Raw genomic sequence first — 12,958 nt, 5'->3', positions numbered from 1 at the left:
ACATACCATACATGCACACAGCCAGACAATGGTACATTTAATCAGCTTACTAAAATACTTGTAATTTTCACCATATATATATAAATATATTATATTTTTATAATCAAAAACCAACTTGATCCACCCAAGTACAGAATTACAAAGTAAATGATATGACACTCACCTAATTTTTTCATAATTATTCCAAAAGTACTTTAGTGTCAACCCACATCCTCAGTTGTAATTTTTCTTTTTATTAGTTTTTTAAGTTCTTTATCAAATCATACAACACACTAAATACAATCAAAATATAGATTAAAAATACAAAATATAGATTAAAAATATAAAATATATAAAAATACAATTTAAAATAAACATTTAAAAAATAAAAATTAATTTAGAATTCAAAAATTTTTTAAAAATTAAAAACTCAAAACTACATATACGAGGGCTGTCCAAAAAGTAACTTATATTTTGAAATAAAAAACCAACCAAATAAAAAATGAAAAAAATTTATTATATAGATTTAAAAGGGACAAACTATTTTTCTACAGCAGTGATTTAAATTCTTATCATAACAATACACAAGCTTTTCAATTCCTTCTCTGCAGAAATCAGATGCCTTAAATTTTTGGCACCCATCTTGTGAAACTAAGCTTCCCAGATACAACTTCATGCAGTAAACTTTATGAAATTTGGGGGAAATGAAGTGAGAGTTCTGTAATCATAATGTGGCGATTTTCACAAATTTTACATTGATTTTCATTGTCAGTTAATCAGTCACAAGGGTAGGCTCTGACCACTGCAGTCCTCATCATGAACATTGGTGCAACCATTTTTAAACAGAATGCAACCCTGCCTCACTCCACCTTCACTCATTATACCATCTTCGTACCCCTCACAAAGTTGCCAATGAATTCCAATTGGTTTGAGGTTTTTTGCCAGTAAAAACCTGCCACTGAATGCAACTCCAAACTCGCGGGATTTTCTATTGAAGTGCACATTTCAATAATTCACAACGAACAACGTAGAAAAGTTTTAAAGCCAAGATGGTAACTCTATCCCCACCCATCTCCACGCTAGGCACAAACATAAGTTACTTTCTAAACCGTCCTCGTATGTAAATATGTCATAATTAAAAAATTAAAGTTAAAATTAAGTTTAAAAATAAAATAAATAGAACAAATTTATACTATGTAATGTGGCCAGCCAACCATTATTTCTATTTTTATCTAAAAGTGTGCTGCCATCTATTGCCTCTTCTGTAAGAGTGACATTTTGACAAATAATGATATAAGTGAATGTAATGAATATAACAAATAATCATAATGTATACATATAATTTAATTCAAATCCACTCAGTAATGCAACATTGGCTGATCAGGTTACATAGTATAAATTTGTTCTATTTATTTCATTTTAAACTTTATGGAATAATTATGAAAAAATAAAGTAAAAGTCATCTCATTTACTTTGTAACTCTGTACATGGGTAGACCAAGTTGGTTTTTGATTAGAAAAATATAATTTATTGGTACAGAGGGATATGGGTCTTATAAATATTGACTACAGAAAAAAATGTGTTTATTTAATATTCATATATAACAACACATCAAAAGATCAAAAGGTAAATGGTAATATTTACCTTTGCTTTGAAAAAAATTATAAAATACTATTATAAATAAAATAATTTTTTCTAAAAACTACCTTAACGCTCTTAGCTTGACCAATTCGATGAGGCTGTGATAACCCGACCTGTAACTGTGCTATATGAAATGATGAATAAACAGCCACTACTTCTAATGTTCCATCACCGAAATCTTGCTTACAAAGATCCATCTCATTATCTATAAAACACATATACATAAATAAAAAAACAACACTACCATATTAAAAATATCACCATTAACCCCTCTTCGTCCACTCAATTATCAGGTAAGGCTGTGGACCACCTCCCCCACATTCCTCCTTGGGAAACCTCTAATGCAATAAGAGTACCAAAATAAGCAGTTGTGAACAGGCAGCAGTGGTCTAAAAGTGCAGAAGGATTTTATGTGGTATCAAAGTACATATAAAATACCAAAAACGGTTATGGAATAAGTTTGATCCACCTCTTGAAATATGAATAGTGAAATGTCTTTATTTGTGTATTAAGTATTCACAGTGTTATTTTTTCAGCACATTTTTTTATTTACAATACTCTGTGATTACCGTAACAATAAAAATTATAACTTTTAATACAATAAAAATGTTTGGCAGATACAGTTAAGAGACAATATTTTCTGAATATTTATCACAAAGTACTAAAATTATAAAAATATATTTTTAAAGATTTAAAAAAGAATATCACAAAACAAAAAATTATAATTAAAATCACTAAATTAAGTCTGAGATAATTTATATTTTAATTTTAAAATACAAATACTTCACCATGTAGATAGCATAATTATTATATTCTGAAAATATGGTGTTAAGTGTTGTAACCATTTTAAGTGTTTTTTCTCAAAACACACGCTTGAGGTTTATGTAACCAAATGATATGTGGAGAAAGTTTACATTCAGATCATGAAATGGTTCGTCTGTTTCAAGAAAATTTGAAAAGAGTAATTTGTGATAATAAATTGGAACTGTATCAAATCTACAACAGGCATGAGATTGGTTTGTCAATAATACTCAAGCCAAAGAAAAAGAAACACATACTCCTGGGCATAAAATTAATAAAATAAGAATCAACATTACTGTGTGTAATGCTGATGCAACACACAAATGTAAATCTATAGTAGTCGAAAAATCAGGATATCCGAGAGCTATGAAAAATTTAACAGATACAAACCTGCAAGTAATTTATAAAGCCAGGAGAAACGCTTGGTTCAGCTCAGAAATTTTCAGATCAGGTTTCACGAAGATTTCACCCCACCTGTCATCAAATCTCAAATGGAAGAAAAGGCCATTCGTCAGGATCAAGTTAAAGCGTAACTATTATGGGATAATGCACCAGTGCATCCATCAGAAGACATTTTACAGAGTAGTAGTGGAAAAATAAAAAGTTTTTTGTGCCTCTGAATACATCAGCACTGATCCAACCAATGGATCAAGATGTTATCCTTAGCTGTTGTTTGTATAAAAAAGAAACAGCTTCATAACTGTTTAGTTTTTCGAAAATATTTCAAACTTCGGTGACATAAAAGGTGAGCAGACATTGATCAATTTAAAAAATTACAATATAAAAAAATGCCATATCCAACTGGGCTTTGAGTTGGAAGGAGGTAAAAGCTATGACAATTTCTAACATGTGGAAAATACTGATTCAAGATGAAAGTCATGGGCAAAACTACAGCAAAATTGAAGATGAGCACAGGAATGTTTTGAAACCCCCAGAGAAGTATGTATTATGGAGAACTTATAAGAATGGTTAAATGCAGATGAAGATGAATTTGGGTATGCTGCCCAGACAGAAGAAGAAATAGCGGCTGTCTAGAAGAAATATAAGCAAATGTTTAGGGCGATGTGCAACAAGATTGTTCTGATAATGAGGAACACAAATGTGAAGAAATCTGCTAAGAGACTGTAAAACTAAGTAATGATAGAATCCATGTTGATTCATTATTAAAGTTGTATAATCAAACAGTGAAGGAAATTCAAACATGTTAAACGAAATGAAGCTATATATCAAAACAAATAAACAAAACAAATTTCAGACTTTTTCAAATGAAATACTCTACTGTACTGTACGCTAATTTTTAAAATGGAACTCTGTATGTTAGTTTAAAAATACTTTACTAAACAGGTATCATAAATAATTCAGTTTTTTAAAAATACAAAGTACAGTATATATAAATATTGTAATAGTTTTTATTAAAATTAGATAATTAATATTTTTCATTTTATACTTTTTTTTAATGATTTCACTGAATTAAATGTACATTTTGAGATTTATCTAAATTATGCATGTTCATAGAAGTTAAGATTATACATGATTTTAAAAGTGTTCCATAATTCGTAATTTCACTAATTTTTATAATTTAACGCATCGACCTCCCACAACAGGTCGAATTAGTGAGGTTTCAGTGTAATTCTCCTTACAGTATAGTAGAATAGGACAATGAAATAATTTTTTAATTATGTTTATTGTTTTAAAAATAGTAACTGATGAAATTTAATGATACAAATCTTCTTTTACAAATGTCAACATTTTTTTATGATTTATTCAGCGTTACAAGCACTACCTGCACTAGTATTATTTATACTAACATTCTTTTTGAATGAGCCTTTTTTCTGTCTAATCAGGTTTTTGTAGTCATAATATGTTTCAGGAATCTAAACTCCTCACAAATAATATATTAAATTCCTAATTATTTAATATAAGAAATGTATAATTTTATAATTTTGGGTTTAAACAAAACTCTATAATATAAGAATAATAGAAAACCTATTGTTCTTTTATTGATATGTTAAGTATTGTTAATAAAATGCACAACAGCTTTTAAGATACATTAAAAAAAATTTTAATCACCAATACAAAAATGATGGAAATCAAAACTACAATAAATTATAATTTTACTTTAAAAAAAATTTCATTAGCAATATTTTAAGACAATTATTCATTAACTTTCTAACAAGTTTATTTTTTTAACATGTTTCTAAAATGAAATAACAAAAATGTTTAAGCATAGGCAGTTTGGTTTCATACAGTAATGTGCAACTTATATAAGAATTAAAATCATTGTGGTTGTCAATCAAGTCTAACGTCACATATGTTAAGTAATTTTACTTTAAATACACGAATATGTAAAAAAAACAAAACATATTTTTATAAAGAAAACACAATTGTTTGTCACTGTCATTAAATGACAATTATTTCTTTCAAAAGGTAATTGGATAAAGTCTTATCCTCACTATGAGTAATTACATTTTTAATAGTTAAGGTTCCTCATTTTTTTATGTGATTTCATTCGCCGTCAAGTTCTAATATTACCAATTCATTCTGACCAGTGAACCTAGAGAATAATGAACTAAATGCATATAGCCACTTCATCAACAAAAGATGCACCTGCACGAGTTCCAACTAAATAAAATTGCAACAGATCCTGTTATACTTTATCAGCAGAAATTTTCTCTTTCACTACAATAAAGTAAACTTGTGCATATAAATTTACATAAATTGAAAGACCACAGTGATGTCACCAGACATAGAAATGAAGAAATATTTTGAAAGACAAAATCAATAAGTATATGGAAGCGAAGTAATATTTTGAAAGGCAGAAAAATATTTAAGTTGTAACAAGTCAGAGAAAAAATAAAAAGTACTATTATTAATGCTAAGTACTAAATTACTATTATTACTGCTAAGAGTAAAGTAAACTCATACTTACCAGCACCCATAGACCATAAATCAACACCTGCTCCCCACGATGAAATGTTTAACACAACAATAGATTCAATCGAAGGCAATTCCTTACGTTCACCATCTAAATACAATTCAACTCTTTTATCTAAATCTTGGTACATTCTTTCCATTACTTGTTGTGTACCAAACAACATATATAATACCTGTAAAAATCATGAAATTATCAAATGTCAAATTAAATTCTCCTACTTTTTGAAAATTATCAATCCTAAATATTATTATTAATTTAAAAGAATAAGGCATTTTCTTTAAAATTAATCTGTAAAAAAATTTCCTTTAACACAGACAAAGTAATATTGATAACAATAATAATGTAGTTTTTTAAAATAGAATTATTTCATGTAATATTTTTTAAAGAAAAATTTTTGCCAGCTAACATATAATTCTTAAAATATAATGTATGAATTTCAAAAGTAGAACTTTCAATTTTTTAAATAATTATAAAATCTGATATACGTGGTTGAAGTAATGAAATAAATAAAAAAATAATTTAGTAAGGTTTTACCTGAAAAATATAATATTTAAAAAAATGAAGTACATCAGCATATACAATTAATGACAAGTCAAAATGATTTTAACTAAACTAGTAGGGTAAACCTATCTTTAACTCTGATTAGACTCTCCAAGGAAATCTCTGATTAAAGATATGATCTCAGACATCAGGTATGCTGCCATCTATCTAAGAAAATTAGTTGTTTTTTCCATTTAGTTACTGAGGAAGCATTTTATCAAAATAAAAATATAAAATATTTTTTTGAAATTTTGCATCTGCAATCTCCTAACAGTAGAAATAGATTTTATGATATTCTAACAAAGATGCAATTTCAAAAAAAAATGTTAAGTGGAATAAAATAAACAAGTAAAGATTAACACACATTTTCTAGAAATATTAAGTCTTTTTAAAAACACTACTATTTATCATATACAAAACCAAAAATAAGATTAAAATTATTACTTATCTACATCTACAGTTCCTTTTTACAGATTCTTTTATTTGTTTTAATGAATTTGAGGATAAAAATAGTCCATTATTTGAACCTTCCTTCAAATGTATTCTACAAGAAAAAATGGTTTCAAGTGTAATCACCAATATTCAACAATATTATTATTGTTAACATATATATATATTATTATACAATATATTATTGTACAACAATATTATTGTTTACCTCACATTTTTACTCTGCTTTCTATATTTTGGTATGAATGTTTGAGTCATTTGGGTATAAAAATTACACTAATGAACATCATTTTTGTTTCCTAAGATGCGATACATGATTTTAATCTGTTTTTTGATGCTGAAAACGAATATGAACTCAGAATCTTTCTATCACCCACCATTTTTAAAAAATTTTTTAATTTTAATTAAAGGATTTTTTTTTCATTTTTCAACGTATAGTTAGCATTTTAAGTTCCTATAATGTATTTTGTTAGCTAATTTTTTATTTTTTAACTTTGTTAACATGATTTGTAAGCTACAAATAAACAATATTACACAAAGAATTAGATCATATCATAGTCACATATTATGACACAGCTAATACTGAAGAGTGAGCGCCTTCATGCTTCATGGACAAGATTAATCATGTCTGTGCAGGTCGAAACATGTAGCTGAAAAAACAGCTGTGTTGTTTGTATTAAGCACTGCATTTAGGAATGAATTAATTTTGTTCAGTCTTATTGTAGTCGTAAGTTTATTAACAGTGCAGTGTCATAATGCCTCAAAATTTTGTAAACGATTTGGATGCCTTTTGTTATGTATGTGGTGAGTTTACCACAAAATCAAATAGAAAAAAATTATACCTTTAATTAAAAAAGCATATCATTTGTACTTTCAATGTAAAACTGGTGATCAGGATAAGACATGGCCTCCTTATACAGTATGCACTAACTGTTCTGTAATATTTAAGAGGATAACTGAAAGGTAAACGGAAGGCTTCACCATTTGGTGTACCTGTGGTTTGGCATGAATCAAAGGATCATGTAACAGATTGTTACTTTTGTTTAACAAGTGTGTCTGGAATTTCTAAAAAATCTAAACATACTGTAAAATATCCTTCATTACAATCTGCAATCAGGCCTGTACCTCACAGTGAAATTATTCCAGTTCCTGAGCTACCTGTGAATGTATGTTTCGAAAGCAGTGATGAAGAATCACACAGTAAGGCAATAATGATTTTGATGCTGAATTATCTTCCAATAAGCCACATCTTATATTACAAGGTGAATTAAATGACTTTTGTTATGAATTTAAATTTATCAGAAGATCAAGCTGAACTGTTAGGATCAAGGCTGCAAGATTGAAATTTACTTTAAAAAAAAACAAAAATTTCGGGCTTTCAAAGCTGACAAAAAGAACTTTCTCAGTACTTTATTGATCAAAATAAATTGGTTTATTACACAAATGAGCTTATGTTGCACTTAGGGCAAGTTCATAAACCTAAGGACTGGCGTCTTTTCACAGATTTGTCCAATTATAGTTTAAAAAAGGTTCTACTACATAACGATAACAAATATCCTTCGACACCAATTGCTTATGGTATTAATTTGAAAGAGACATACGATGTGATGAAAGATGTTCTTGAAAAAATAAATTACAAAAAACATAGCTGGAACATATGTAGTGATCTGAAAGTTACAGCTATTTTGTTAGGCATGCAGTTAGGCTATACTAAGTACATGTGTTTTCTTTGCGAAAGGGACAGCTGAACTAGGGATAACCATTATGTTACCAAAATGGAAGAAACAAGACAACTTAACTCCAAATGGGAAAAATATTATTCATGAGCCTTTAGTTGAACCCATAAAAATATTTTTACCCGTCTCCATATCAAGCTAGGACTAATGAAAAATTTTGTAAAAGCAATGAAGAAGGATAGTCCTGGATTTTTGTACATCAGGCAGAAATTTCCAAATGTAAGTGAAGGAAAAATTAAAGGAATGTTGGTCCACTTCATACAGAGTTACGGGATGTAATATGTCTTTGAAAATACATTTTCTACACTCATATCTGGATTTTTCCTGGACAACCTCAGAGATGAACATTTGTGAATGTTTTCACAAAGACATTTTGATGATGGAAAGTCATTATAAAGGGAAATGGAATTCAAACATGCTAGCTGATTACTGTTTGTAATTCGGGATGTTCCTGAGGCTATTTATAAAAGATAAGCATCAGCGAAATCATTCTAAAACAGGTATGGTCATGAAAAATTATAAATTTTAATTATATTTTCCCTTTTGAAGGGAAAATATATTTTTTTGAAGTGTAATTTTTTTAAAACGAAGGGTGATAAAAAAATTGTATTTACAGATCTGTAATGTATGCAAGAAAGCAATTCAATAAATGGTATCACATTTAGAGAAACATTAAAATTTTTTTTTTGTCTATCAGTGTTATTTACATTTGTAAGTAATAAATGTAAGTATAAATGTAAACATTTGTAATATAAGTATAAATGGGTATTCACCCATTTTGTGCAAGAGAACTGTAGTGCCTTCATATGTCTGTTATAATGTACATTCCTTGCTCTACACTTCCAATGTTATTTATAATAAGTTTATGTGTTCTTCTTTTCTTGTTATCCGGTGTCAGTCTGGCAGCAGATATCTTAATATAGGGATAATAATAGGAATACACTTTCTCTATCCGTATTTGTCCCAACCCTTCTCATTCATCATCTTGTATTTTCTAATTTTCATCTCAGCTATTAACCTTAACCTTCTTTTTAGGTCTTTATCCTTTATCCTAACTTTATACTTTCTCTTTAATCCGTCCTTTAATTCCTTTTGTAGCTTCTCCCGGAGATCTGAATGATAAACTATTTTAACTCCAGAATATTTAACAGAAGAAGCCAGTATCAGAGCGTACAGCAAGGAATTAACACTAAGATCTTTAATACACTGGTTTTCTGTTGCCTTCTGTATTCCAATATTGTTGACTTTCATGAACAAGTTCATCTGCTTTGGGGGGCAGCTTCCCACCCCCAGGGCAACAGAGTGCCCTGTACCTATCACCACATATCTGCTTTCAGAGGAGGTTATTGGCACTTGCAAGGGGACAGCTCCTTATATTGGGAATAACTCAGTCTCTTCATACATTAGCCATTTGTATATACTATCAATTACTATAAATAGATACAATCGTTACCCCCGTCTACCACGGGGAAGTGAATATCAGATTTTCCCTTCACCCAATCTTGGACCTTAAAAGCATTTCCTAGATTCTCTACAACTTTTAGCCTTCTTTTCTACTAATTTTAAAAAGCATTTCTTGCTTTAGCTAACTGATAACCATTTAATCATACGTATTTAACTGATAACCATCTAACTTTAAAAAAATTTACGTGGTGAACTTCTGTTATGCAACTGCTAGCTCTTTCTTTTGCTTATCATACTTCCATATTATTATTGTCTATTAATTTTATTATAAATGCTAACATATTATTATTATAATATACATTTTACTGAAAGAAATTCTTATCAAACCGAACTGTTTTACTTTTAAGTTTTAACACACTACCTGGTGATCCAAAAAGGACTTCACAACTATAAAGCATATAAAAATTTATTGAGATAATTTACAGATTAGGCTGATGTCTCATTTCATAGAAAAACACAAAGTTTATCATGCAACATTCACTTTGGTTTGATATGGCTTCCATTTATAATCCAACATATGTCCCCCCTGAAGTCGATTTCATTCCAGACTGTAGCCAGCAAATCAGGTGTTACCTCTGCAGCTGCGGTGTTAATTCAGTCTTAGCTCAACAAGATCAACAGGCAAAGGTGGTACATAAACCCAATCTTTAATAAATACAACTCAAGAAAAATCTAATGAAATCTGGGAAATGCAATTGGTGGCTATGCAATTGGGCCTTGATATTGAGTATAAGAAAATCTCGGACTTCTAGGCGATAGTGAGGTGGTGTCCCATCTTGCTGATAGTAATGGCATCCACCAACTTGGTCATCATTCTCTTATTGAAGAATTTGAACATTTTGAAGCATGTCCAGATAAATGATACCATTTATAGTTGCCTCCTGGAAAGAAGAACAGGCCGTACAATCTGTTTACTTAGAGTACAAAAAACATTGACCTTAGGGCTATCATGAACATGCTACAAAGTTTCAAGAGGGTTTTTGTTACCACATATTTGGTAGTTACAGGTGTTCACCTTGCCACTAATGTGAAACACTGACTCATCACTAAAAATGACACTGTCTAAAAATGTATTGTCGTCTGCAATTCTATCCATCACTTCCACACAAAACTGGAGCCGAGCAACTTTGTCATCATCTGTAATGTTTGGAACCATGGATAGTTTGTATGAAGGTTTGTCTCAATGAAGGTTTGGTACCAAGAATAAATTTTTGTGCCTATTAGAAGGCTCCCTACCGTACTCTCTACAAAGATTACGTTGAACTGCAGTTGCTGACTGCAAATCATGAAACCAATACACAAAGCGAGTATGTTCCGCACCAGTAATATATCCATTTTTAACAACAATGGTGGCCGAATTCGGTACTAATGAACTACATGAGTCAAAAGTTGATGTGTTTTGCCATGAAATGAAACCTCAACCGAATCTGTAAGTTATTTAAATAATTCTTTATATGCTTTTAAACGTGTGAAATCCTTTTTGAATCACCCGTATTGAATACTCAATCAATTAGCAATGGTAAACAGTTATATATTCAATTAAAAGGTCTATAATTATTGTATGATTATCTTTGAGAATGTGTAGTTGAAACTCTCATTAAAACTGAACAGTTTCATGCAAGCTGTACATGTAATGACAGCTGTCCCTTTTAACAGCTATAAAAATCATACCTTAATTACCTTACTGCTTAAAAAAAATGAAAAGACAATCAAACTAGGATGGCACCAATATTATTTTTTAACAAGTAATAATTTTTTTTTGTCTCTTACCACTGAAAGTTACAAAATGCACTTACAGAGGAATACATTTCAGAAAAAAAATTCAGTGGAAAATAATAGAAGCAGAAAATTTAGTACTTTTTCAGAATTTTAACCAAATATTCCCTTCAGGGTAATAAATAAGAACTAGTAACCAAAGCTATAATAATTCAATTTAAGACATAAATTTAGGTAAATCAAATAATAAGAGTTACTTAAATTTATTCTTTGCAACTGATTATTCCAGAACACCATCTCAGGTATTAGTGATCTGATAATGCAAAACAAAGATAAATGCCAATCATCAAAGACAAATTTTATAACCTTATTTCTAAAAAAAAACAGCAAAGTTAATTAGGCCTGCCTAAAGAATATGCCAGCAATTAACAGCTACTGATATAACAGCAATTACTGCAATAAAAAACATCATAATATAAATAATAAAATAATAATTAACCAATACCTTATTGAATAGTCTACTGCTGAATATATAAAAAGGAGATTCTCTAGTACGATGAAAATCAAGAGTCACTTGTGCATCTACACCAACACTCAAATAATTATACATAAATAACCGTCTACTGCTACCCAATGGTAGACCCATATGTCTCTGTGGTATCATACTGACAGTCCATCTGAAAAATATTTCATTAAATGAAGTTAAAAAAAAATTATTTATATAAGAAAACAAGTCATTTAAAACAAAAGACTATGAACTTGGGAACGCATAGAAAACAAATATTAAACACATTATCCAGTGTACTCCAATCAATAACTACCACCAAATGCACTACTTGAGATAATATTTTAATAACTAATAATGAATCAATGGTTCAGAAAATGCTTTTTATGTAAACTGATAAATTTACTGTTGATTTAAGCTTGCTGTTAATTTGGTGTGTTTATCTTTAAATTTTGTTGATAGTTGCAGAAAAAAATAATATAACATTTAACATAGCTGAGCACCTCACAAAAACAGACATAGAAATAAAAACAGAATAGAAAAATAAAACTTTTAGAAGTAAAACTTAATTAGAAAAGTTAGGTATACATTAATTAAATTTATGAATTAAAAAATAAGACAATGAATTCACAGGCAGATTAAACAGATATTTTGTTTAAGTTAGTAGAGACAGGATAATTGAATTGACAATCATAATAATGCAGGCCAGACTGTTTACCATAAATATTAATAATAAATTAGGTTGTGCATTAATATTTTACAAGTTACCATTGGCTTTTTACATTTTGAACTATTATTATTTTTTATCTTGATATATCTAATTTTAAAAATGAAGCAATAAAGTAGGAAAATCTTCCTCATATTTTAATGTTTAGATATGTTCATCGATTTGTATAATACTATAGAATAAAAAATAGTGTTATTCATAATAAAATGTAGAACATTCATATACAAACAAAACCCAGTTTCAAAATTAATGCACCAATTATCAATTCCAAAGAATGAAACAACAACAATGGCTAGCAATAAAAAATCATAATTTTTTGAGGATATATTTTTGAAAAATAATTGAACCAACACTAAACTAGATAAAGAAAATGTCTCATTGAACCACAACTAAGTGCCACAATATAAAAAAAAGAAGTTAGAATGAACTCTCCTGGTGCAACACAGTATCTAGTCTTCATTTCA

General features: G+C 29.1%; 1 protein-coding gene across 3 annotated transcripts in view; it reads right to left on the bottom strand.

Annotated features, from left to right (window-relative positions):
* The window catches only part of Dgkepsilon (diacylglycerol kinase epsilon), a 67,162-nt gene that overhangs the window by 19,399 nt on the left and 34,805 nt on the right, over positions 1-12,958 (bottom strand). For all 3 annotated transcript variants that reach the window (XM_075375239.1, XM_075375241.1, XM_075375242.1), the window contains 3 exons: positions 11,768-11,939; positions 5,351-5,528; positions 1,686-1,825 (listed from right to left, as the gene is read on the bottom strand). In XM_075375239.1, the coding sequence (XP_075231354.1) occupies positions 1,686-1,825; positions 5,351-5,528; positions 11,768-11,939 (490 nt within the window). The remainder of the gene's footprint in view (positions 1-1,685; positions 1,826-5,350; positions 5,529-11,767; positions 11,940-12,958) is intronic.

The sequence above is a fragment of the Lycorma delicatula genome, chromosome 9, assembly GCF_047948215.1.
Source record: "Lycorma delicatula isolate Av1 chromosome 9, ASM4794821v1, whole genome shotgun sequence".
NCBI classification, from domain to species: Eukaryota; Metazoa; Arthropoda; class Insecta; order Hemiptera; family Fulgoridae; genus Lycorma; species Lycorma delicatula.
This window is presented reverse-complemented; position numbering and strand designations above follow the sequence as displayed.